The sequence below is a fragment of the Cucurbita maxima genome, unplaced genomic scaffold (assembly GCF_002738345.1).
Source record: "Cucurbita maxima cultivar Rimu unplaced genomic scaffold, Cmax_1.0 Cma_Scf00006, whole genome shotgun sequence".
NCBI lineage: Eukaryota > Viridiplantae > Streptophyta > Magnoliopsida > Cucurbitales > Cucurbitaceae > Cucurbita > Cucurbita maxima.
The window spans coordinates 3,618,334-3,646,130 of NW_019272022.1; the positions used below are offsets into that span (position 1 = coordinate 3,618,334).

The following is a 27,797-nucleotide window of genomic DNA, read 5'->3' on the forward strand; positions in this document are numbered from 1 at the left end:
TATTCGCTTTTGCATGTGACATTTCATTCCCTTTAATTTTATTTTTCGTACGCGGAGAATCAAATAGGACCTTTTTGTTGTTGCTTGGAGTTGGGTGGAAGTTTCCTTTTTTATTTTATTTCCGATAATGATTATTCAATTTTGTTTTTTTTTTAATATATATTTACTTATGGATTTAATACCAAATAAAGTTTTATTTATTTTTAAACTTTATAAAACATATATTTAAAACTAAAATTTTAATTATGATTTATAATCTAAATATTGGTACTCATACATAGTATTTAATTATTAAATTTCTATGATTCAGGTATACATTTTATAGGCTAAAAATAATTTTAAAAAAATTATATTATGTTTAAAAAATATTCTTACCAATTTTAAAAAGAGAATTAACATTTTTTTTTTTTATAAAAAAAAGTTCAAAAAAATTTAAATAAAAAATAATTATGTACATCTCGTAATAACTATTAAATTAAAAAATAATTTATTTCTCTCACCTATGATAATATAAATCTATCGGTCGCATTGTAACAGTCAAATAAATACTTTTTTAATCATTTTTATTATTTTTTAAATTTAAATTAAAAAATATATAATTTTAAATATTATAATGAATCTCGTGAGAAATTCTAAATTTTGTCGGCGATAAAATATGTAATTTAATTTGGAATGGGAATGAATTTGGGCATTACGGTACTGGAAAGCCCAATATGAACACAATGAGGCCCAGTCCAATATTCACAAGCCCGAAACGGACGGTTGATGGAACCGAGTTGGGCCTAAGCCCATTTACAGGAAGAAGCCCATTTATGGACAGTTTTAATTTTCGTATTAAATTATATAAATAAATAAGTACTTGCGTTAATTTCGATTTTTTTTTAAAAGAAATTATTTATTTTTTTTATCAGCGGCTGGAGATTCCCCGTCGAAGGAACCCAATTCCAATCACCGGAACTCGAGACCAATCGGGAAGAATGATATCTGCGACTGTTGCGATAATGTCGCGACCTTCTTCAACGTTGCTGCTAGCAGCGCAAAGAGGCCGTCGGATTCTTACTCCTGCAGCTTCATTCTCTTCATCTTCAGTTTCCTCTCGCAAATTGATTATGTACTCGAAGCCTGGATGCTGTTTGTGCGATGGGCTTAAAGAAAAACTACAGGCTGCCTTTCTGCTCGCCGGCCCTAATTCTCTCCACGACGTTGATTTACTGGTACTCATTTCACTCCTCTCTCATTGTGACTCGTTTCCTGTTTTCAGCGTTGATTTTTATTTGTGTCGTTTGGTTTTGAGTAGGTGAGGGATATTACTACTAATCCTGAATGGGAGAGAGCTTACCAGTATGAGATTCCTGTGCTGGCGAAAGTTCTCTCTGATGGCTCGGAGGTTGGTTCTGTTAATTCATTCATTCGTTGTATTTTGACGGTCTTAACTTATTAGGGAAGGAGTGTGTCTAATTTCAGATTTGTTGAGCTCTTCTGGGGCTTTTAATGTAGAACTGTGCATAGGATTTATAAAATGCTTGAGATGCTTTTGCCCTCCACTTGTGTTTTAAGTCCTTGTTGCACTAGATTGATTACTAAACCCTTGCTCTTGCATTTAACGGTGGAGTTTTATCAGTTCCTATGAGTTGGTCACCTCATCGTCTTTCCTCATTTAAGTTTTATACATGACAATAAGTATGAATCCAGCTGGGATTGTGATTAGTTCAACGAGGGAGGTTTTATCAGTGTACTGGAAATTGTTTCGTATCTCCTTGGTTTAATAATTTTTTGTACTGACTGTTTAAAGTATTTTGCTTCCTTAGTTTTTCTCTCCCTAATCTGTCTCGACATAGTCATCCTGCATAATTCAAAGCCACTCTGAGTGCCCAAGGTCACATTAAGTGTAAAAAGAATAAAAAGACAAAGAAAAAAGAATAAGAAGAAAACCCCTGCAACTAGGATACTGAACCACTGAATAGTTCATTTCTTCAGTGAAGGTTTGAAACATTGTGTACCACGACCTTATCTAAATAGAAGGTCTCCTCTACAAATAGGTTTCCTTGGTGTTTGAAACTGTGACAGTTAGAGTTGGTAGTTGTACTACATCGTGAAGGAATCAGTATAGGACCTAAGCGTTTAAATGGTCATATTGTTTTCCTGTTTCATAAATGAAACATACTGAAAATTATTACTCAACACGACGTGCAACAAAAGAAGTCTTCTGGTGAACGGATTTCGTAGAAGCTCGCTTAGATCCACAGTAATCTTACTGATAACATTTCTTGAACACCGGTCAATCATAAGGGCTTTACCAACGATGGCTTGTTGAAATGATGCTGTAACAATTGAATGAGCTCCACAGATTTGCACATATATAGGTTTTATGAATTTTCTGAACTACATGACATTTTAAACTTAGGAATTGGGCTGATAACATTAATAACCTCTATTGGTAAAGATGCAGAGGCCTATTTCAATGGAAACTCCTATGTTGGAAAGATGTACCTTTTTATTTCCATTGCTCAAGTATTCTGTAAACTAAGCTGGCTAGGGCTATACCTTCTTGGGACTCATAGTACGAAGTGAACCAATTGTGATGTTGGTTTCGTTTTGCGGAGGGAAATATGAAACAAGTAAGCTATTGGAAGGGTTTTACTGTGAATTAACAAATTTCAAACTAGGTTCCCCTAAAAAGTAATGTATATGAAGATACAAGTAACATAAAGGTCCATACATTCGGAATATTCTCTCATATTAGTTTCATCTCTATGTTAGAAGCCATTTACCATTTGGAAAGCATTCAAATGCATCTCTCTCCTTAACCATCCCTCAAACAATGGAGGTCAGTCGATGAGATTAAGTCTGTCACCTAGGTGGCATCTCTAAAGAAAATCTAGTAAAGATAATGAGCACAAAATGTTGAACTATTTCTTTTTTGGTTTTGTGTGATTCCAAAACTTAATAACCTTCCAGTCATGAGGACCCATGGGGAGTTCCCCCTAAGGGACGTGTATTACTCATGTTCACCTATTTTCTGACTTGACTGAGAGGGAGTTGTTGCTCAATAGGTGTCACTTATGAGAGCTGCCTTTTTGTAACGCTTCATGCTTAGGATTCGACACCTGATGACTCCAATATTCTCCTGCATTCCCTTCAACATGGTCACCATGTTGTGTGACGGGTGTGTCGCCATGTCTAGCGCAATGACCTGGGTTGCCTCTATCTCAGGCGTCTCTTGAGAGGGAACATCGGTGGTTTGTGCTTTACCACCCCCTGTACGACGCCTGCTAATTCCTCCTCTAGTTTTAGGTGCCATTTTTGTCAAATCACAAATTTTAGGTTAGGATTTATTCCTCACGTTTCTCAATACAACACCATGCACGACATGATTCCAAACTTAGCATAGTTTTAGACAGTCAATTCAATTCACTGAAAGATTTCAACTACTCATGCTAGCTTAATCCGGATTGGACACCTGATGGTGTGGGGCGTTAGACTTTTTCTATTATTATTATTGTTGATCATTAAAAGAAAAATAGCTTAATCCGGATTCGGCACTTGATAGTGTACATTTTTTTCTTTTTCAGTTAAAAAATCATTAAAAAAAACTCTCTTGAAAGAAAAGAAGATACCTCCCTACAGGCCAAACAACTTACAAAACTGCTTCTCAATTGGCAACTATTGAAGGAAAGGATTGTAATCACCAAAATCTATGGAAAGAATATAACATAACGCAAAATTTTGAAAGTATATGACCAATGTCAAGTTGTCAACATGAAAATAGCTCAATAGTTAAATCATCTCTACTTCTTCTAAGAAGTTGTCGGTTCAAATCTCTACCTACATGTGATTTTGTAATATGACTGCTACATTTACTAAAAGTGAAAATATTAACGTAATTATTTGAGGAATACTATGACTCTTAAGACTTTTTTTTTGGTATAATTATGTTCGAAATTCTTCAAGCCAAATGGAATATGTTTTTTTCGCCTCGACTACCTTTGCCTGACGTGGTAGCCTATGCTGCCGTATGGAATTATTTGCACATTTGTAACCGTGTACTTCTTCTCCCAATTATAACCTTGTACTTTCTTCTCTTAAAGTTCGTGACGAATTGTCACTTACATTACTTTGTTCACCTTTTCTTTTCTTTTCCTTTTTTGGATAGGGGAAGAGGATAAACGTAGTTTTCATTTATTGTATTTATACCAATAATTTTTAATCTGATTTTTTTTTTTTATAATAATATCTTGACTCAGATAATTATTTTTTATTTTGATACTTGTTTCTGGAAAATTCTTTAGAAAATAAATTAAACAATCTTGCAATCCTAGAAAACAAAGAGCTATGCAGTGTGATTATTAAAATTATATGTTCTATAATAAAATTTTAACATTTCATGTTCCCTTTGTATAGTTTGATTCTAAGATGTTTTATCTGGACAATCGTTCATTTTTTCTTTTAGTTTTCGAGCATTATTGCGGACTTATTTATGCCGTGTGTCTGTTTGCTTAGGTCTAATGTCTTCATCTTTTCGTTCCTTCTTTTGGACCCTTTATGTGTTGCCTTGTACGATTTGATTTTGTGTTGATAGAGTCCCTATAATAAAATTTGTATCATAATTTGTTTCCACTAATTTATGGATGTTATGTAGCATGTAAATTTTCAAAATTATGATAATCTATGTACTTAAAGTAATCATTTGATTAGCTTCAGATATTTTTATCTACAAAGGCTTCTCTTTTAAATGAAAGCATTCAAGACTATCTTTCCTTTGATGTTTGACCTCTTAACCCTAAACAGTAATTAGAATTCATGTATTTTCTAATGTCCCATATGTGATAACAGTAGATTTATAAATCTAGGCAATCTGTTTTTGTGTAAGTTGCTAAAGTTGTCATGTTTCATGTATTTCTGATATCTCGTAACTGGCAAGGGATAGCAGCAGAGTTAGAAATCTAGGCCAGGTGTATAATTGTATTTTTTTACCATAAACTGGGTTTAGTATTTATTGGAGCTCGGGTCTAGAAATTTAGCTTGCTACTGTCTCAAAGTTTATGATAAACCATTGTTCATTTTTTATATGTAGAAAAGATGTGTTTCCTTTTGTTAGATACCGAGTAATATTCTCAATTATTCTGTTTTTACTTCCTATAGTTATACCTCCCTCGTTGCAACTTGGGAAGGTCTTTTGTAAACACCATGGATTATACATCTCTTTTGTAAATTTCAATTATCAATGCAATTGTCTCTTATAAAATATATATATATATATATTCCGTTTTGTGTAATTTGACATGGGAGAATATCCAGATACATTTAGAGTTACAATGATCTCTATTCTACTATCTCAATTAGTTTTTTTTAAGATGATACTTGGTTACACAGACGGCAAGTTAGCAAACTCTAGGTTCTGTGGTTTTTGTGCTCTGTTCACATAAATTTTGGTCTCTTGAGTTTTCCATATGTTCTGTTTCGTGTTGTCATGAACTAACAACACAAAAGCATTCGCAGACAGGCACTAGCTTATCCTGACTCATTGCTCACTGATGGGTGTTGATTCCTCTTTTGTATTATTAATCTTGACTCGTTGCTCGCTGATGGGTGTTGATTCCTTTTTTGTATTATTAATCTTTTGACCCAATTTTCATCAATGGAAACTTGCTTTAATTGGTGGAATTCCTTTTAACAACAGTGCCACGTGTCAAATGAAGCAAATTGACGTAATATTGTTCAAAAGTTCTTACAGACTCTAGACTTCAGAGATATTCTATCCTTTCATTTTCCTTTTTTTTTGGGCGCTTTTAATATTTTCCGTGTAATGCTAAACACATTGGGTCCCTTTTCGTGTGCAATTAAATCATTCCTGAATCTGAAATTCACATAGAAACTCTGCACTTTAGAGCATGTTCTTTTGAATATTTAGGTTAATTTTTTTACCTTACTAATACATGAACATTTGTACCAGGAAACTCTTCCTCGGCTATCTCCTCGTCTCGGGGTGGAGCTCATTCAGAAGAAACTAGCAGCTGCCTTGCAGTAGGAGATAAGCAGTCTGGTTCTGTAATTAAATTCTAATCTCAGGCTGTATTTTAATTTCTTTTTAAAGAAAAACATAAATAATCTTTTATTCCAACTTGAGATAAAAGATGAGAACCCTTTGAGATGCATCGCATGGATTATTTTATTCACAAAATATATATATATATATATATATATATTGTCGTTTTCACTTTCTACTATACCATATTTGACTATATTTCTCTTTGCATGAAATTATTGACCACCATTATCATAATCTATTCAAATACGCCATCCATTCCTAATCTTTATTTCATTCACTAATTTCTTTCATTCATTTTTTTTGTGACAGTGACTAGACATTCGTTTATGCTTCAGAAAAAGGGTTTGCATAAAAAGGGAGGATGGGGAGGGAAAAAGGTGTAGAAAAGGAGAGAATTTGGCCTGGTCAAAAGTTGCTAACACATGAGCAAACACAATATTCAATTGAAAGTTTTGTAGGTTTCTTATCTCCACGGTGCATCTCTCTCACTTGAATTATTACCAGAGTTCCAAACTTGTAAGTTCACTCAATCTCTCCTTGGTTTGTTGCAAAAACCCGTCTTTTTGTTAGAATTGATCTCTTCTTATGTTGTGACAGTTCAAAAAACTGAAGCCTTTAGCTACGAAATATGACCTAACTTCTTTCATCTCTTTAAAGTTACAAAATAGGGTACCCAATAGTTCTTTTCATGAAGGGTAGGATGGTCCTTTCCCCGACTTCCCACTCCGCCGACCACATGATCTATTTTGCCAATCCTGAAAATTTATTTGGCTTGCCTTGCCATCTCAAGCAAGGCTGTTTTTGTTTTCCTCTATTGCATCTTTGATTGGCTTGACCATCAATCAATCAATCATCATTTCTTTGATCCCTACAGCAAACTTCACTTCACTTCACTTCCTTCGAAGAAAAGGATTAAAAAAAACCATTGTTTGAAGAACTTTATGTACATGGAGTCTCTTGCTTTGGGGTTATTACTTGCTATTTTACACGAGGAAAGTTTGGCCAATAATTAAATTAGATTCCTTTTGGGATTTGTAGATTAATGGCAACTTACTTTCACCCCTTCTTTCAATCCTCACTTTATGGCAATTTTGCTTTTGAATTATGGGCACTTCATCATATATTGCATATAATATGCATGTCTTCTTTGCCAGGACTTTCATAAAGGCTCCATTCCCCCCCCCTTTTTATTTTCTTGGGATTTGATATGTGCTTAAACTATTCATTCATGCATGACACCAGGTCAATACACCAATGATTTATTAAAGTTTTGAATAATTTTGTTGGACTCTAGCTCCCTTACTAATTGGAACTTGGAATGTGAGGCTTAATAGTTTTCTTATTTTGAATTGCGATCCTTTCTCTTTCATTCTCGTATCAATTAACATATAATTGTGAATTATTGTTGAGATTTAATTGACTTTTCGTACCTGCTAGATCAATAAACTAATTAGAATTTGATATTGTTAAGGATATTTAGTACTACATTATAGTTTACCATATATATATATATATCATATTTGATATTTTCTTATACGCAAATATCTAAATATTTACCTTCTCACTATAGGCAGTTTTTCATTTATTGTTCTATTTTCATATTATTGTAATTTATTGGATTATAAATAGAGAACTTTCACACAGATGTAGCAAACATTCTCAGATATGTTCTAACTTGCAAAGTGTAAATTGGTAATCAATACAAATCAATATGAATTTAGTCTTAGTATTTAATGGTTACGTGTCATCGATGTTAAATTTAAATACGTGATTAAATCTTTTGAGACCAAGTTGACCTAGAAATTATAGAATAAGAAATGACTGAGAAAACAATGACGGTTCTATTTGATGAGTGGTTCAATTTCGATATAGAATTAACCAATATTTGAATATTTATCATAAATCACATATTTAAAAAAAAAAAAGAATATTGGTCTGATATATCCTTTGTTTTCTTTTTTATTTTTGGTTCTAAATTTAATATGGCTCGAATATATAATAAATGCTTACACCTACTTATTTTCATCCACAAGAAAAATAAATAAATATATAAATAAATTCCCCACCACGTCTTAGTCGCAAATGATTCAGTGACGTGTCCACCAATTAGCCTCCAATGTGGAATACGCACCACCTGGCTCCTCCATGGAATACTAGCTAATTGATTTTTGGCGAAATATTATTTAATTAAATTAACAACTCCTCTTTTTCTATTTTTTTTATTATTAATTATTAAAATGTGTGACACTTTATTTGATGTATTGTAAAAAAAACCCAAATTCTCCAATAATTTTAAATATAAATAAATATTATACTAAGTATTTACCATTACGTCACATTAATTCCTTTATTTATATAACAAAAACAAATGTTTTTAAAAATTTTATCTAAAAAAATTTAAAAAAATATTTATTTTATTGATAAATAAAATCGAAAAACAAATATTCCATGGATTGATATAATAATGGATTTGTTTAGTCATTAAATTTAGTATTAATAAACTAATAATAAAAAACTTAAATATCTTAATAAAGTAAGCAACAATATTCAATTACTTTCCCAATTTTTTAACTCTTAATTTTCACGTGGAATAGCTTTTTTTTATGCAATATGACGGAATTGCCCTTGGACAATAATTGTATTAATGTTTGGGATATAATTTTATATGAATCGGATTCACTTTATTTACAGCCACAAACAAAAGTCGGCCACTAATATTCCAATTATTTAAAGTGGGTTTTTTCGTCCAATAATTAATAAATATCTAATTAAATAATTAATGTTTATATAGCTTAATCACTGGGTTATTGGGATACTTTATCATAATTTTTATTCATTGCTCACGTCAATAATAAAATAAATTAATAATACTTTATATATATATATATATATATATATATATAATATTAAAATAAAATATTAAAATGTATTTTGTATTCGTAAAAGTTTAAAAAATGTCCTTATTTATTTATTTTATTTTTATTTTTATTTTTCGCTTCAAATGTTTATGTAAGTCGAATTTCACATAAATTCGAGAAATATTTATATCTAATTTAGGTATAAAATAACTTAGCGTATTGTAGATTCATCTAATTATATTTGAGACAAACAAAATGAACACAGATAACTCTAATTTAACGTGGATGTAACGACTCTAAATTTCCACATATGCAGTGTCGCCACTAATGTCTCATGCTCATCTCCAATGCAGAATATAACTCTAAAGATGCTCATCTTAAATAGCAAAAAATTTTAAAACTTCATAATACATTGAATCACTAGAAAATATTACTAGACTCACATGTTTCAAACATGGTGCTCGAGTTCAAAATAAGATAAAAATAATTACAAATTAAATAATTTAAATAAATGAAATGCAAACACCTATTCTAATTAAGATTATGAATTTTAAATATCCAACTATCTTATGCATGCGCCACAGTCTCTGATCACAATGTTGCCGTCAAACGTACATGGGCGACTTGCCTTTACTTGAAAAACAATATGTCACACGGTGTGAGTATTTCGAGGCAATACTCAATAAGTGACCCTACTAGGAGCCATGTTAATGCAAACACATGCAATCATGAATTAGGGACCTGTTTCTAATCATCATAAGGGTGGTCTCCAGTCTCGGATAAATTGAATATATCAATACTCAATGTAACCGTTCAAACCAACATCTAGTAGATATTGTCCATTTTGACCCGTTACGTATTGTCGTCATCCTCACGTTTTAAAACGCAGTTACCATGGAGAGAGTCTAGCCTTATTCTAACCAGTGCCCTACATGTCTAGTGATTGACCTGATACCGTTCGCTAGAAGATATTGTCCGTTTTCTTATTATCTAATATAATTAGTGGTGTCGCTATTAAAAACCATTAATTGGATATCAAATATTTTAATTTATGTAATTCCCAAGTGGATAATACAAAACCTAAAAATTTCAATTTAATTTAAATAAATAACCAAATTTTGAGTGCTTTAGCTTTATTTTGTATATGCTTTAATGAGCTATAAGAAGCCCATAAGGTCTTATCTTTTTGTCACCACCTTCAAACCATTCAAATCCTCTTCTCTTCCTAACATCTCCATACAACAAACAAAAATGGGACCTCAAATTTGTGCAATGCTTCATAAAATTAAGCATTATTTGGCTATGATTTCCTTGCAGTTCGGGTATGCCGGGATGTACGTCATCACCATGCTTTGCCTTAAAAAGGGCATGAACCATTACGTTCTTGCCGTGTATCGACACCTTGTTGCCACCATCGTTATTTCCCCCTTCGCTTTCGTTCTTGAGAGGTTCAGTCTCTTTCTTTACGTATTTTGCTGTATATCTGCCTTGAATTTGGCTTTGATTTTTTTGTTTTTTTTTTTTTTGTTTTATAGGAAAATAAGGCCGAAGATGACATTTCCCATCCTTGCTCGAATACTTCTCCTCGGCTTCCTCGAGTAATAATCATATACTTAATTTTATTATCATTATTAATGTTGTATTTTAATTTTCGGATAAATTAAGGTTGTTGTTTTTTTTTTTTTTTTCTCTCTCTCTCTAATTATTATTATGATTTTGGATTGAAACAGGCCTGTGTTGGATCAAAATCTTTACTACGTGGGGTTAAAACTTACCTCAGCAACATTCACTTCTGCTACGGTTAATATTCTCCCCGCTGTAACCTTCATTATGGCTCTCGTTTTCAGGTTAGTTTTTACTTTTTTACCGAGGGTAATTTTTCAATTATTTATCAAAATTTTGGTCATTTTGGTCATTTCACATAATTCAATTAATTTTAATCAATAATATTAAAAATTAGAATATTTAAAAAATATATGAAATAATTTAGAATATTAAAAAAAATAAAAATTAATTGGTGTGATTGATTAACCAGGCTGGAAACTGTGAATTTCAAGAAGATTCGCAGCATCGCAAAGGTGGCCGGAACAATGGTGACGATCGGCGGAGCCATGGTGATGACTCTATACAAAGGACCGGTGGTCGAGATCTTCCACGCCCATGGCCACCACGCCGCCCAACAAACCAGCAGCGAGTCCGCCGACCAACACTGGGTCCTCGGCACCCTCATGCTCCTCGGCAGCATCGTCGGCTGGTCCGGCTTCTTCATCTTGCAAGTAATTCTCTTTAACTCCTCAAAAACCCATCACTTTTATACGTAAAACTAAAACTCATGGCTTGCTTGGTCGACCGGACGCAGTCGTTCACGTTGAAGAAGTACCCGGCCGAGCTGTCGCTGACCGCCTTGATATGCATCGCCGGCACAGTGGAGGGCTCCATTGTCACACTCATTATGGAGCGCGATTTTAGCGTGTGGGTCATCGGCTGGGACTCTCGTCTTCTTGCCGCCGTTTATACGGTAAATATAAAATATTTACTAAAACCACGGCACCTAAATCAATATATTTACCTATATATATACATGCATACTAACGTTTCTGTATATATGTATGTATATATGAATGTATGTATGTATATATGTATGTACGTATGTATGGGAAAACGGGAAGAACCGATAAAAAAAAAATTAAAAAAATATTTTTGAATTTTTATTTAATATAATTTATTTAAATTTATTTCAGGGTGTGATATGCTCTGGGCTTGCTTATTATATTCAAGGCGTGGTAATTCGGCAACGTGGCCCAGTTTTTGTTACCTCATTTACCCCTCTGTGCATGATTATTACTGCCTTCCTTGGCTTCGTTATTTTGGCAGAGCAAATTCACCTTGGAAGGTAAATTAATTATTTAATTTAATTTAATTTGATTTAAAAATAATAATATGATATTTAATCCTGTTCTTGTTCTGGTTGCAGCATAATCGGAGCCTTTTTCATAGTGATGGGGCTTTACTTAGTGGTGTGGGGCAAAGCCAAGGACCATCTGAACAAATTAACCAGTCAAAAGGGCGCCGCCGCCACGGAGTTGCCACTCACCGCCGAGCCGGAAACCGCCGAGGCCGCCATCAACGAGCGTTTCTCTTCCAAAGCTCCACCGGCGTGATGGTTGCCAGAGCCGTTGAATCATTTATAAACCTTTTTTGGGTTTTTGTTTTAACTTTAATTTTCTCATGATCACCATCTATCTCCACAAAATATATATATATATATATATATAAATGTATAAATGTATAAATGTTGGTGTGTTTAATTATACAAAATATACGAGGTTTCGCTTATGTTCGTAGATATTACGGTTTCAAGCTCACTATGACGATGCTACAAAAAAATATATCATGTAATTCTATATATATTTTGATTTTGATGAGTCAGATTGTTAGCGTAATCGCATAAGCTCATCGCTAACAAATATTGTGTTTCGTTTCTCTCCCCAACCAATGTGGGATGTCTTAATCAGTCGAGACATAGTTTAACTTATTAACACATGCGTGATCGATTACAATATTAGACTATAGGTTCGAGTTTTAGTTCTACGTGTTATTGGACTCGAGAGAAGGAGGGAGGAGATTGAAGGAAGTGAAAATGGTATATTGTATTGGAGAAGTTACATGTGAGATCTCACGTCGGTTGGGGAAGAAAACGAAACATTATTTATAAGGGCGTAGAAGTTTTTTTTTAGTCGATGAAATTTAAAAACCTTGAGAGGAAGCTCCCGAAGGAGGTGGATTGTGAGATCCCACGTCGGTTGGAAAAGGGAACGAAACATTTTTTTTACAAGATGATGGAAACAAAAATATTGAGGGGAAACCCGAAAGGGAAAGTCCAAAAAACACAATATTTGGTAACGGTGGCTTTAGGTTGTTACACCACGTTATCAATGCACAAAGCCACCATTGTCGAATTTATCTATCACGTGGACAAGCAAAGAGCTCGTGGGGACTCGCCATGCACAATTCATCTTTTTGGGTCCAGCTGAAGCCAAACTGCACACGAACGTGTCACAATTAATTGTCGTATTCTTGTGTCGTTTTGCAATGAGAGATATATACCTGTTAACTACTCTAAACTTTTAAACGTATATTGCAAATTCACTAGAAGAAACTAAAGATAGGGTATCTCATGCAGACGTCATACTTTCAAACGCTCGAGTGTGCAATACAACCGAACATAATCTCACACACACCGCTAAATTACTTTAAATTAAAAAAAAAATGATAAATGGAAAGTATAAAATAATAAGGGATACAAATATGGTAGCTTCCTAAATATTAGTCACTTTAATTTAAACCCAAAGTAGGGTCTACATATATCAATGAATCAAATTATATGAATATATTTAATGAAAAATTATGAATATAATTTTAAAAATAAAAAATATAATATTTCGTTTTAAAATAACGAATCTAACCCGTAACGTAATCTAAAAATCTCGCTACATTAAAAAAAATAAAAATAAATAAATAAATAAATATATATATATATATATAAATTTAGCTTAATTTTTTATATTTATCGATTAATTAATTAAGAATTAAGATATCACTGTAAATTCGAGGAGAGAGAGAGAGAGAAAAAAGCATCGTCCGCGCGGGAACAGACGAGTTGATTCCCTCCAATTTCATCTTCCGCTTTCCCCTCTGAGGTTCTTGTTGAACCTCAGATTACGTTGCGTTACCCGAGTATGCTTCAGCTCACTCTCAGAGATTCTCAAGTTCTCTCAAATCCCTAGTTCCTGAGATTTACTCTGTAGATCACCTACAATTGGGGTTAAATTCATGGAGAGTCCGGCTAAGCAATCCGGGAATGCGATGGAGACTGACGCCACTGAGATCGGCAAGCCAATGCCTAGGAGCGTTCAACGCCGACTGGTACAGTCAACGCTTCTTCCTCACAAGCCTCAAGAACACGAAGATAATGGAGGAGATCAAGAGGAGGAATTATGCGGGAGTCAGGGCAAGAAGAAAAGAAAGTCGAAGGGAAAGACGACGCCTCAATCTAGAAGCGCGAAGAAGGTGAAGTGACTTTAATTGAATGAATTAATACTCTAATTGCTTTATGATTGTCAGCAGGTATGAGAATAGTTGTATCATGAATTGTTTAGTTAGACTAAATTTCTGAATGTTTGGAGTTGGGATAATTCTGGAATTAGACACTGAACTACAATGTACTATATGTGTTTTTGGTTATTTTCAAATTGGAAAAGGTCTGCATCTCTACATGAAACTATAGTGATTTTTCAAGATGAAATAATCATACTTTACATACAGCAAGCGAAGGAGAAGCGAGCGGTAAACTTGACGCCAAAGAAAATTTTACATGCTGAAGAGGCAACAACTCCAACTCGGACAATTCCAGACCTGCGACTAGAGGCGAAAATCGATAGGGAGGTCAGTATTATAGTTTGTCGTCGCTATATCACAAATTTAATGGCACAGTTTTTGTTTTTTATTCAAGGCTGCTAAATTTCTGCATGTCAATTATGAACTTGTGTTCCTGTTAGTTGCTAGTTTGTGCTCTCACGATGTACCACGCGTAGAGATTTGAGTTTATGTGTAGGTTTTGGAATTTCCACTCGTGAGCATGGAGTTGGAAAAGGAAGTGAATATTGCATTTATCTTTGTTCAATGTGATTACATTAAATATCTAAATCTACAGCCCTAACCCCTTGTTTGTACGATCAGGAAAATTTACGGATGTTTCCTGGAAATCAAATACATCCCTTTTTCGCATCCCTAAAAGCAGGGAAGAAAAGTGAAGGGGATACTCAATCGGCAGAGAGAGGGCGCAATGTTGGGAGAAAGAAAAGCGGAACTGATTGTAATCCAATTCACGTCTATGAAAGAGCTGGGGTATGGTTTTCTTGTCATAGCTTTATGCATAGCATGCAAAAAAGGCAAAGTGCTGCCACAAACGATCATTTGTGAAGTTTAGTATATGCAAAGAAAAACTCAGATTATCTCAGGATACTAGTAAATACATCTATCTGATGCCATTGTCTGATAATACCATATTTTAAACTACCCCATCCACTCCCTTTCATTTCTTCCACTGGTAGCTCACTGCCCTTGACTTAGTATCCTCTCAAAATGTTGACGAATAGATCTTTTATTTTCCATCCATGAGTAATAATATTGATAGTACCATGCAGGATGATGAACTATCGCCAGACTGGCAAAACTGGACATTCCTTGACAGAAGTGTTGTAAATAATGGTCATACCTTGCAAAACACTTGTTCATCAGTATTTGAAGGCTGCGTTAAGTCTTTAAGTGTAGATGATCTTCCAATTGTGTTGCCTGCTTCTGGTGCAATTGTGGAGCCCATAGATCACGGTTCCGCCAAGCAAGAATGCATTAAAGAGTTAACATCAACTGTATACAATGTGGATGCTGATGAGGAAATGATTATCCGTCACGTCCTAAGTACTGCAGAAGTGGTAAATTTCCTCCTTCATTCATGTGTTACATTCCTTCTTTCTCTACTTTCGAAAGTTGAACTTGTTTCAACTTCACAAGTTGTAACTACCAGTGCCTAATTTAGAACTCAAATCATCTCTTTCTCTTGTTGTCAGGATGGTAACCCGAATAAAACACTTGGGCCTAGTGATTGTAAAGCAGGGCCAATCCTTGAGCATCGAAGTAGATTTCTTCAGGACAGGTTAGTACTGTTATGAACGGTAAAGTTCTTTGACCCATTTTCTTGTTCCTAGAGAACCTCGATTTTGATTTGCTTTTTTGCTTTTTTTATTTTTTCCTATCAAACTCTGCCTGTTTAGGATGTTAAAGCTTAAGCATGGTATCAAATGCTATCAGTTCTATATTTTCAATTTAAACTCTAGAAACTAAATTCTTTTTAATAGGAATTTAAAGCCTTACAACTTAATTTAAAATGCTGCGAATATTTATGGCTTCAGTATATGGTACAACTAGCTAATGCGTGATCGTTTAAATTGTTCTTTTCACAATTTTAGTCTTCCTACTTTAGGAATGAAATTTAATCTATAATTTGGTTAATTTACTGCTCATGATGTTGCTAATGTCAGTTTACTATTAATATTCGAAAGCAAACATGATGTGAGTTCAATTCATAATTTGTGAGGGAACTTGTAGTTTTATGCTTTCATAGTTTTATTATGTCGTGGATTATAACCTTGTTGTCCGATTAACGCATCATACATCCTTATGAGCGGCTCCTTGCATTTTCAAATGTTTCAACATTTCAGTGGTAGTTTTCAATAGGTATCTTTGGTACTGGGGATTGTGCTTCTCTAAAACATTTATGCTTAATTTCCTGCCTGTTTTTTCTTATTATTTGATCACAAAATTTTAAAAATTGTTTTGTAATAATAGAATGCGGTCATACTACGATCGTTGTCAAAGCTGCCCCAAAAATTGTTTATGGACATACAAGTATCAGCCGAGGATGGCCATGGAGGTTTGCTGCCAATCTGTATTAGCAACCATAGCTTTCTGGCTTCTGTTTTCCTCTATTGTCCCTTCTCTGATGCATTGTTTTACAGGTATGCGGTAATCTTGAATCAGTCAATTTTTTAAGTGGGTGGCTACATCTCTGGTATGAAAAAAATTCCCGGAACAAGAAAGATTTTGTTGGGGGAAATAAATTCCAGAAGGAAGATAACAATGGGAACTGTTATCAGAGTGATTCTGACTATGAAAATCCAGATGGTGAGGATAGCCTAAAGAATGTACTCCTCGTCACTGGATCATCTGGGGTATACAGAAACTCACTATTATCACCTGATATATGTTTACATTTGTTTGGTTTTGTAATTGTCACTGAAACAAAGTAAATTCTTGTCTAGAAATCTACTTCTTTTTAGTCTTGATCACATCTTAAAATTAAGTAGAAGCTGATTTTGAGCAACTCTGTTAATTTTTTGTTTGTTCATCATCGTGGATGCAAAAAGTAAATAAGTCATTTGTTTGGCCATCGTATGTTTCTTTGCCACTTTATTGCACAGAAAAACATCTTCTACATGTTTTCAACTTGTATGGTGTTAGATGGTCATGAAAGTAACTGACAGTTTATTTTGAGGTGTGGCTGTGCCATACTTCTTATGCAATTAGTCTTTAATTCTTGCAAATCCTCATATTGGAAAGGCATCTCTTGTTGAATATCAAATGCTTGTTTTTAATGTTCCATTTGCTCTATGAAATAAATGTTAATTGAGGAAGAACTGTCATGAAGGAAAGACTAATTTTGTATGAATTTGCAGTTTATTTTGTCCACATACCAATTTACTCAAAATTACATTACTTCTTTAATTTTTTTTATTCTAAAAAGATATAGGAAGCAAAATTTAATAGGAGTTAAAAGTTACTCTTTTATAATTACACACAGTTTTATGCAAGGCGTTCCAAAAGGAGGAAACAAAAGTATCTCTAGTATGACACCAACCTTCTTTCTTCTCCTGTCTCTTCTGTTACCTTCTAACCATAATTTTTACATATGGTTTTTTATTTGGGTATCAAAACCTCTGAGAAATATGGTTACTTAAACTTTGTTGGAATCTGTTTTGTCAAGACAAGATAGCCTTTCTGTGGGTAAGAGGATACCCTTTATTGCCTTAAGACTTGGGCATTTCTGCTCGTTTTATGGTGCATGAGTTTGATCCATATGTAATTGGTCATGCTGCCTGAGGTGTTTTTAAAAAGGTTGTAGTCTTCCTGATGTTTGGGCTAAAAGAGAGAAAAAGAAGAAAAGGAAAACTAGAGATGCAAATATTCAAGTAAGTTAAATGGAAAACACAAGTCTTTGATTCAGTTTCTTCCTCCAATAGCCAACTTGGTAGCTACTCTGCAATTGGAGAATAAAAATGGTACAGAGGTGCGAATTACGATTGGATGTAAAAACATTTAATGGATTTCTTCGGGTTTCAAGTTGGTGGTCCATGGTTTACAGCTATATTGGGTTTTCTTCTTGGCCTCTTTTATTCGACTGTTAATATTCTGTTCCTGCGGGGAAGTAATTTTTAGACCATTTTTATTATCTATCTAAAATGTGCTTTATATTCTAAATACTTTGAAGCTGAACCTTTATCTCTTCTAAGGGTTGCAGGTTATGAATGTGGGAATTGATTCTCTTTTCTGGGCTAATTTTTCTCTTTCGTTAAATATTTCTATATGTTTGCAGAGTGGGAAATCTGCAGCTATTTATGCTTGTGCCGAAGAGCATGGTTTCAGGGTTATTGAGGTAATGCTAATTTGGCATTTTTTCCCATGCTAATTTCTCCTGTTACGTGATGATGGTTGCTGAAGTTAAATTTTAAGCCTTCAATGAATTATAGATGTGAAAAGGTATTGGTTAAATATAATATATCATTGATGTTGCATAATATACACATGAATTAATTATCAAATGTTTTTCCCTTGATAGGTAAGTCATGCTTTCAGCTCCTACATTATTTGTTTGTTACAGTTTCCCAAAGGAATTTCACTGCACCCTTAGATTGACGGAGCTTAATACTTTGTGTATAAGAATGATTTGACTTTATGCCACACCTTCCAATAAAGTTTCGATGGTTAAAATTATTTTGAAGATGCTTCAGAAATGATGATGAGGGAAACATATATTAAATCACCCAATCATTGGGAAAACCTTTGAAGTGTCGATTTTGTTCATTTCTTCATTTGATTTCATAAAAGCATCATCAGAATGTCCACAGTATTGATATTTTCTACTTATTGGACTTAACCGTTTATAAAGTTCTGCTAATAGCGAGCATAACTCAACATTAATTGACATGTACTCTCGACCAAGAGGTTAGAGTTTTAAATCTCTATCCCAATGTTATGAACTAAAAAAATAGTTTATAAATTTTAACTGAGTTTGATTATACCGGAACTTGAACTTTCTCTCTTCAAAAAGAAGCAAATAGAAAAACATTGCTATTTGGATGAATAAGTACCTGTTATCCTTCTATTATCCACAAGTAAAGATTATGGAGGTTCTCATTGATTATACTGATAAACTATTTTGCTTTGCGAAGTGAATAAGCTTGGAAACAAAGAATTTGCTGCTGCTAAACTTGAATGATTTTGTTTTGGGCAAGTGATGGTACAGAAGCCTTTTTGTTGACTTTGTTCATGATATATCCTTCATGTATATACAATTGTCTTCCAAACTCGTCAATAACGACGATGTAAATTCCATCTAGAAACTTGACTATATCTGAATTGGGTCTTAGGAATTAAGAGAAACCTCTTTGGAAGAGAACTTGAGAATTGGATCAGACTTTGAGTTAAACTCGGTGGTTGGTCGTAGTTCTATCAAAGACGGGGCGACTTAAGTCCACTTTTTTGAATCTCATCCCTATTAATTCTAATTGATGTTGCCTTTTACTTCTTCTTGTCTATTGAAGCTTTAATATCCCTAATTGGCTTAAAACTGGGCTCTATATCATATTGTCTTCATGTTCTCGATGATGAAACCCCTAAATAGCTGAAGAGGTAGAATTTCTTAATTATATTTTGGCATGTCATTCAGCCAAGATCCATGGTGAGAGCTTTTGTTGTTATTTTAATGGATAAAAAGAAATCAAGGAACTTATTATGAGAAAAAAGAATTCCTTAGATAGTTTCTGCAACTTTGGACATTTTCCAGCTTGATTGGATTATTATTATTTTTTTGGAACGTTTATACTTTTGTTGCTTTTATAGATGGAAAGAAATCAAATGATTATCATTTTTAACTAAAAAAACCTCTGCTCTTTTGTTTAAACGTGATTGGGAGGATCTTTTTGCAATAGATTCTTTATGGTGGTGGTCTCCTCTACCCCCAGGCTCTATGTAGTAACTCCTTTTTTGATTGACGTAAATATATCAATATTATTTCTTATTAAAAAAATAAAATTGACTGTATAATACATTGTCCTTCAGTACAGTGCATCTGTCATTCGATCAGGAGCTGTTCTCAAGCAGGAGATTGGAGGGGTTTTACATTCTCACCAGCTAAATTGGTCCGTTCTATTTAAATTTTGGGTTAGATTTCTCCACGTTATAAATGATTTCTTAAAGCTTTATGATATTGCTTGTTCTGCAGGTTTTTAGTTATTTTATTATTGTTATTTTAAAAAAATTTCAGTGTCTGGTGCATATTTGTCGTTGATTTATCCTACAAAAAGAGAGAGTATCAAATTATGCCTGGAGTCCATTTTGATATTGCTCAATCAACTATACAACTCTACGTAAAATTTTTCTTTTAGCTACCCATAAATGTTTTTCAGAATGATCGAAAGTATGGTTATCTTACAGGCCTGTAAAAGATTTCCAGGGGTCAAGGAACAATTTTATTGAAAAATATCCTTCCTCTCTTCAAGAGGACAATTTTGCCAATGAGGTGACTGAACCCATCCCTTTGTCAAACAATGATTCTGATGATAACATTAAAGTTGGAGAATTTGGATACATCGCATCTGAAAGCACCAGCAGCCAAGGTGAAGCTAAGCCTTTAATTCTTTTAGAGGACGTGGATATCCTTTTTCCTGAGGATCGTGGTTTTATTTCTGCAATTCAAGAGATTGCTGACACAGGAAAGATTCCCATAATTTTGACCAGCAATAGTAAGAGTGCTTATTTGTGGTTCTAATTTCATTTTGTAGTCATTTTACAGTTTGCAATGATGAATTCACTCTTGTTTTTATCCTTGAACTATAGGTAGCGATCCTGTTCTCCCTGCTAGGTTGGACAGGCTACAAGTCTCTTTAATACAACCATCATCAACGGAACTACTCAGCCATTTATATATGGTGTGTGCTTTTGGCTCATCTACTAATGACATATTGCTTGAATTTACATTCGATTGATTCACTATTGCTTCCCTTTCAGATTTGTGCTTCTGAAGGAGTCAACATCCAAAAATGCTTACTTGAGCGTATTATTCATTGTTACCACAACGATATTCGGAAAGCCATTATGCATCTTCAGTTCTGGTGCCAGGGTAAAGAATTTAGAGGTCAGTCATGCTTCCCAAGTATAAATATGATTGTCGTCGTTAAATCTTCCTTTTCTCTGATTGTATTTTCCTTTTATATCATTTTGGCTGTCTATATGAGCATGACCACTCTTTGATTTCATAGTCAGAAACTAATCACTTATGGTCCAGTGATATGAAGGATTCTTTGCGTCCTTGAAGCTTACCTTGATAATAAGCCTGTCATGTAATATGCAAAGGCACGTTAACCGTTCTGATTGTGATATTGCAAGATTTTGTTTTTTTTAATAAAAAAAAACTTATCGGAAACCAATGGGTTTTAAAAGTTCTTTGAGTTTTCAAATATTTGAAGCGAGGACCTTGGAAGTATCTAGACATAAGTTGATACATCCAATTTCATTACTTCAAGGATGTATCTTTTTCCTTTTAAAAAAAATGAAATAAAATAATAAATAAAAAAAGTAAAAGAAGTCGATATGTACAATAGCCATAAGCTTTACGGTTTAGCATTATATTTTAAGACGTAGCTTCCGTGTATTGTGTTGCCAATATGGGGTCCAAGTGGGCCGATTTATCACCAATACTGAACTTTGAACCAACCCATCAAGTTAATCCACATCCCTACTTGTGATAAGGAATCATCCCATGCAATTTAAACTGCATAGAATTTCTAAGAAATCGTACTAATGCAACGACATGAATGACTATTTGTAGCCTTGAAAATAAACCTTGAAGTAACCTATGGTCAATTGAAAGGTTGTAACTCTCATGCCCATCAATACCATAATGACTACTAACTATTGTTACTTAAAACTTTAAAAATAATTCTTTTAAAATTAAAAAATGCAATGAAACCTCCCTAAATCCAAACCTGTATCGGCATACTCTTATCATCTACCATGAAGTTTTTGTGGCATGATTGAGACACATTTTTTCGTATGTGCTCCTTTTACTACATTTTCCAAGTCTACTTTACAAAGATGATATACATGGCTTTATACAGCCTCAAAATGAAAACCCTTAACATTCTATGAGGCATTTTAAGAGTGGTAACCTACGTACTTTATGACCATAATTAGCTACTTGTAAATGTAACCTTAAAGTAAATAAAAATCTTAAAATACATTAAAGAAACACCATAACTCTAGATTATCATCCACCCAAAATTTGTAACCATCTAAGAATAAATGAAGCTTGATTCTTCTTTAATGTGGTATGAATTGCAACATCTTGTGATAATTTGAACAACATTTTCTTCACATCTTCCTTAAAGTTTATCTTGCATGATTGATGCCTTGGTTCATATCAACTTGTCATACACCTGTGCACAAGTTTGGGTGGTCATTCATTTAATATACATTGAGATCTAGTTGCTTGACAAGAAACTGCATCAATAGAAAATTACAGTGAAGATAGCAGTGCAGTAGGCTTTAAGAAACATGACAGACACCATGCTACTACTTCAGCCTTCGGGGTTTCTTGAGCTAATATGAGCTGTATAAGTTCTTATATATAATTGATTGTACGCTTCCTAGGACCCACTTGGCATACTCTAGGGTGAAAAGTTTCTTGCTTACTCGAAGGCTCTTTCAAGGTGTCATTTAAGTGATGTGAGATGTTTATTTAAAAATAAAAAAAAAAATTGTATATTATAATTTATTGGAATGGTAACATTTTTAAGGTTAGACAGAAATACAGTTTTATTGAATAAAAGTTACTTTGTAGTCCAATAGTATTTTCAAGAGCATGAGTGAGAAATACACTCTGATATCTTTTAACACTAGGCTATTTGCACGTGCACCTATTTTCCCCTCCCATACACAAACCCTCATCTTCTACCGTTAGTTTTCTTTACCATTGTTGGACTCTGCGATGCTTTAATTGAAACGAGGTAATTGCTTCACTAAATGCCGATCCTGATGCTTTTGGAGAGAATATTTGGAAATGATTTTTATTTGTGTTGGTTATTTATCTTATGGACGTATTTGATTGTGCAGATAAAATTCAGAAGAAGTATGGCTCACTTTTATTTGATCTTGATGCTGGCCATCAGATACTTCCGGTGATAATGCCATGGAGTTTCCCATCTCAGTTATCAGTGCTACTTGACAAAGAGATCACAAAGTCGTTATTAAGAATGGAAACAACTTGCTTGTTGGAAGCACGTGAAAGTGAATTTTATGAAGAGGAAATGCAGAATGGCCAGGACTCTCAAAATTATGAAAACAGTTATCTTTTAGAGGCCAAGAAGGCAGCGATGTTGAGTAGGAATGGCTCTATTCAAGATCACAATGACTTTGCAGTGAAGTTTGATGCTGCACATGAGTGTTCTGATATTTCAGGAACCACTATTCCTTTATCTAGTAAGAAGCGCCGAAGAAGGCTGGATATGGTGGTGTCTTCTGATTCTGAAGATGTGCATGTCAACAAGGAATGCTCTCAGATCCCAAATAGAGATGACAGTATATTATTGTCTCACCAACCAGCACCTCCAAATTACTCGAGCCAATTAAATGGGCTGCTTTATCATACGACAGATAATACTGTTGAAGATAATTATCCATGTTCAGAAACTGCAGGTGGTATAGATCTGAACGAGATGTTTATGTCTGTCACTACCTCATACGTGCCAGAGTCGATATTTGTTCCTGAGACAGAAATTCATGATACGGAGATGTTTACCGAAATGGCATCTCATGGTGATGCTGGTGCCAGTCCAGAAGTTTCTATGAATGAGCTTTCTCAGAACGTGTTATCAGTTGAAGCCAATAGTTTCAATTCACCTACACATCCCATACAAGAAACTACGGCTGTTTTGGAAAATTTTTGCAATGTATTTAATTCATCGCGCGAAGAGGGGGAAGAATTTTCTTGTAATGGACATATGGAAAACATTATCAGAACATATCCTGTGATGGATGAGTGCAGCCGTGTAGACTTTAACAAGTTCAAGCCTATAAAGAAACCTGATTTGAACGTATCTGGTGATTTAGTGCATAAATTGTGGAAACAACTTCGCCACCATCACTTAGATCTTCTAGGGCATCATATTGTGCCAGAAAAGCAAGAAACCGTTCAGATTGTCGAATTAGTTCATAGAATGAGCCATCTAATTTCAGATTCAGACCTGTTGTTTTCTTCCTGCCAACTACAAGTAAGTGCTTTAACTTGCGTGTATCACGAATTAGTTTCCATAAAAGTAACCATATTTCTCTTTAGGATAAACCGACTTTTGTATCTGAAGAGCCAGACTCATTCTTCTTTGGAGGCCAGCAATTGCAAATGTCATCTACAATTGCTCAGCATGGATTTTGCTCCATTGTGAGTGATATTGCTACCATGGCTTCTCGTGTGGGCCTCGGTAGCTCGTTCGATATTGTACCAGAGATGCTTGCCTCTACGACTAATACAGCAGTATCGGGAAAATTAATGAGGCACAATATGATGGATAGCTCCTCTTCCACTAAGAAAGGTAGTGAACTGAGCCTTCCAGAAAATAGTCATATGCAAGAGAGGTAAGACTGAAATCTCCATTCATATGGATATTTGCTCATCTGCTAGGATGATTTAGGATGATTTAGGTGGAAGTAGTGTTTATAAGCTTAATTCTTAAAAACAAAAAAATTAATTGTTACCAATTGAGATTTTAAAGATTCAATCTTCATGATCTCAGTTACAAGAAAAACTTCTCACACTTGTACTAACTTCTAAATGTCTTTTGAGCAGAGATATGAAATCACGTCTCTTGGACGTAGTTCAGCATGTGGCTCCCAACAGATTGCATTTGGCATTGAAAGGTGTACAATTCTTCGAATATCTTTCTTCGTTGCGCTGCATTTCAAGATCAGAGACTCTACGTATCTCAAACGTCGATGGCAATGATAAGACGAAAAGACGAAGGTTTGTACCAATAATGACTGCATGATTCTTTCCAGTTTTACTAGAAACTCTTAGCTTTAAACCTTTTCCGATCCCTTAATAGTTCTTTTTTTTATTGATTTGTAATGTAGGGGTCGTGTTGCACAACACTACTTGAGCACTGGTTCTCGTCTCTTCTCCCCCGAAGATATAATGCTGCTAGGAGAATCTAACCTTCCATACAAAGATATTCATACTAACACCGTTAGGTTACTATGATATAGTGAATAGCTGTAGGGAATAAAAAGCTAATGAGATAATGAATGGCTGTAGGGAATAAAAGGCTATTGAGAGTGAGGCCTTCATTACATTAGAAGATTAGAAGATTAGAAGATTAGAAGATTAGAAGATTAGAAGATTAGAAGATTAGAAGATTAACTAGGTTGGTAGATAGTTTATGCTTGTAATTAAATTTCGTCCCATTTATTTCAAGTTTACAATTTTTTTAGTAACTTTATTGATTAATTATTAATACAAAATTTGTATTAAAAGAATATGTACAGATTATAATTCTTTTTTGCTTTTATTTGAAATCCTTGATAGAATGTCTTAATATAGTTGAATTCATTAAAATATATCATTAATTAAATTTGTGGTTCGGAATCTCATTTTAGTACTCTTAGATGGTAAAAAATACTTGATTATAAGTTGTTTTTGTATTTTTTTTACATAATCTTCTATTTCTCATTTTATAGTCAGTTCTTGTTTTTTAGTTTTAGAATTATGTAAAAACCTATATAATATAAAAAATGGGGATGTTTTTAAATTTGCAAAATTTTCCCAAGAAGTTATTTTATTTATTTCAATTGTAATTAAAATAAGCGCTCATAATCTTATCTTTATAAATAATTTAACATGTAAAAGATAAAAAACTTATTATTAGACATATTTTAAAAATTATTATTTTATTGCATTTTATTTATTTTTTCTGTTGATAAAACTGTCCTTGGAAAAGGTCAGCAACAAATAAGGCAACTCGTGACGGAAACACCAAACAGTAGTTTGAATGAGGATGGACCACTTTGGCACTGTTCGTCGATCTCTGCGAAAGATCTTTCCCACACCAAAAGAAGAAAAGAAAAAAAAGAAAAAAAAGAAAAAAAAGAAAAAAAAGAAAAAAAAGAAAAAAAAAAGGTTTGTTTTATTTTATTTTCCAAAGCATATGAGGGTAATCATAGATTTATTCAAACAATGTAAAAAAGGAAATATAGGTTCTGAAAAAGATGCAAGCGAGATAACAGCACAGAGAGCCTTCCCTATCATCATCAAAAAATAGGCTGAGTAGCAGTACTGTCCTCATTTGCATCAATGTTATAAGTAGACTGTAAAAAGGCACCGTCAGTTCAGCGACTCCCGTGACTCATAAAACTTGTAAATCATGGCTTCGTATTTATCACTCGGTCCCATCTCCTCTCTCTACTCCAAGTGAAAAACTCTAGTTTCTATATAACCAACCACCTTCTTTCTTCCTAGCTTAAAGGGGTTGGAGCTAACGCCAACACATCTGAAGAGGTTCCTTGTTTTAAGGCAACAAAAACTGAGAAAGTGAGGTGGTTTGGCTGTACAGCTAAAGCTTTGAACTGAGCGTCCATGGAAGGGTTTGAGAGGTGCGGTAAGAAGAGGGTGATGGTGGTGGTGGATCATTCATCGCAGTCCAAGCATGCTATGCTGTGGGCTCTAACTCATGTGGCTAATAAGGGTGATTTGTTCACTCTTCTTCACATTGTTTCTCACTCAAACAAGCTCTCTGAAACTCCTGATTCTTCTTCTTTTCTTGCTAACTCTCTTGGCTACCTCTGCAAAGCTTCTAGACCTGAGGTATACGTTCTTTATTTTGGATAAATAACCTCCTAATCTTTCATGGGTTTGGCTGCATCTTCTGTCTCTACAACATTTTTTGCTTGAATGTATTATCATCCTGCAGACTCAAGATACATGCATGTAATTTCAGTTTGAAAATGATTAAAAAGTAACAGTTCGTAGACACTTAATTCATAGAAGAGGTTAAAGATTTGATTATGGGTTATCAAGTTAAATAATTTCTAAATCTCTCTTACTGGAAAAGTATGTGCGAGTATATGGGCCACATGGGGAACAGCTTTATATATATATATATATATATATATATATATATATATATATATTGTGTTATCTTTAACCTGGTGGTTTTCACTTCCAATGCATGTGTTCATAATAAATAAGATAAGGGGAAAAGACAAAGGCAAAGAGCATGGTAAGGAGAGAAATCTCGAGATGCCTAAGCCACTAGCTATACCAACTAAAACCTTTTCCTAGTGCTCCTCCATTATCCAGATTCATGTTCGCAAAAGAAAAGAAGGAACCATTTTTAAGTCTTAATTACAGATGAGTGCAGTTTTGGGTTCTGTGGGTGATTTTAATTTTGGTTCAAAATTTCAGGTGGAAGTTGAGGCACTGGTGATTCAAGGCCCAAAACTAGAGACAGTATTGAGCCAAGTGAAGAAGCTTGAGGCATCTGTTTTGGTGGTGCCCCAGAAAAAGCCTTCTCTGTTTGGGTGGTGGGTCCCAACCTCTTCCATCATTTTTATATACTGGCTTTGTCATTCAAACAAGTAAATAAAAGTTCAAAAATAATAGTGTCATTATTTTGTTTCTATATTTTCAAATGTTCACCCTCCTCTATAAGTACAGATTAAATTTACACATTTGATTAAACTGTACTAAACAGAAAATAAAGGAAAGATTTGAATGATGATTACTAACCTGGTCGACATTGTTCTTTTGTATTGCAGCTTCTGTGGGACCAGCAGCTCAGAGCAGCTTGTGGAACAGTGCATCAACCATGCAGATTGCTGTACAATTGGGGTTAGAAAACAGACCTATGGGATGGGCGGTTACCTTATCAACACCAGGTGGCAGAAGAACTTCTGGCTTCTTGCTTAGTTCTCTAGCTTTTACAGGCAAAAAAAAAAAAAAAAAAAAA

At 34.0% G+C, this 27,797-nt stretch overlaps 4 protein-coding genes across 7 annotated transcripts in view; all 4 read left to right on the forward strand.

The window, feature by feature from the left end:
- The first annotated feature begins 880 nt into the window (after nt 1–880).
- LOC111480330 lies at nt 881–6,962 on the forward strand. Of its 2 annotated transcripts, none has more exons than XM_023125304.1 (4): nt 881–1,214; nt 1,298–1,387; nt 5,954–6,048; nt 6,359–6,962. In XM_023125304.1, the coding sequence occupies exons 1-3, from the start codon at nt 978–980 to the stop codon at nt 6,026–6,028; spliced, it is 402 nt and encodes a 133-aa protein (XP_022981072.1). In that variant the 5' UTR covers nt 881–977; the 3' UTR covers nt 6,029–6,048; nt 6,359–6,962. The 2 variants fall into 2 exon arrangements, with proteins under 2 accessions (XP_022981072.1, XP_022981073.1); XM_023125305.1 differs by having other exon boundaries at nt 5,954–6,043.
- A 3,147-nt stretch (nt 6,963–10,109) lies between these two features.
- LOC111480289 (WAT1-related protein At4g08300-like) lies at nt 10,110–12,308 on the forward strand. The gene is made up of 7 exons (XM_023125247.1): nt 10,110–10,355; nt 10,443–10,505; nt 10,638–10,754; nt 10,943–11,183; nt 11,267–11,425; nt 11,649–11,800; nt 11,882–12,308. Exons 1-7 carry the CDS (start codon nt 10,159–10,161, stop codon nt 12,066–12,068), a joined length of 1,116 nt encoding a protein of 371 aa, XP_022981015.1. The 5' UTR covers nt 10,110–10,158; the 3' UTR covers nt 12,069–12,308.
- A 1,200-nt stretch (nt 12,309–13,508) lies between these two features.
- LOC111480233 lies at nt 13,509–25,329 on the forward strand. Of its 2 annotated transcripts, none has more exons than XM_023125160.1 (16): nt 13,509–13,977; nt 14,233–14,352; nt 14,647–14,814; nt 15,114–15,401; nt 15,537–15,622; nt 16,315–16,399; nt 16,485–16,697; nt 18,119–18,178; nt 19,864–19,943; nt 20,239–20,546; nt 20,641–20,732; nt 20,812–20,938; nt 22,915–24,071; nt 24,137–24,432; nt 24,644–24,817; nt 24,928–25,329. In XM_023125160.1, the coding sequence occupies exons 1-16, from the start codon at nt 13,741–13,743 to the stop codon at nt 25,052–25,054; spliced, it is 3,618 nt and encodes a 1,205-aa protein (XP_022980928.1). In that variant the 5' UTR covers nt 13,509–13,740; the 3' UTR covers nt 25,055–25,329. The 2 variants fall into 2 exon arrangements, with proteins under 2 accessions (XP_022980928.1, XP_022980929.1); XM_023125161.1 differs by having other exon boundaries at nt 24,146–24,432.
- Nucleotides 25,330–26,131: 802 nt separating this feature from the next.
- The window catches only part of LOC111480323, a 2,283-nt gene continuing 617 nt past the window's right edge, over nt 26,132–27,797 (forward strand). The window contains exons 1-3 of one of the 2 annotated variants that reach the window (XM_023125296.1): nt 26,132–26,653; nt 27,254–27,372; nt 27,607–27,786. In XM_023125296.1, coding sequence (XP_022981064.1) covers nt 26,426–26,653; nt 27,254–27,372; nt 27,607–27,757 — 498 coding nt within the window. In that variant the 5' untranslated portion in view covers nt 26,132–26,425 and the 3' untranslated portion in view covers nt 27,758–27,786. The remainder of the gene's footprint in view (nt 26,654–27,253; nt 27,373–27,606; nt 27,787–27,797) is intronic. The other variant, XM_023125297.1, reaches the window with a different exon arrangement.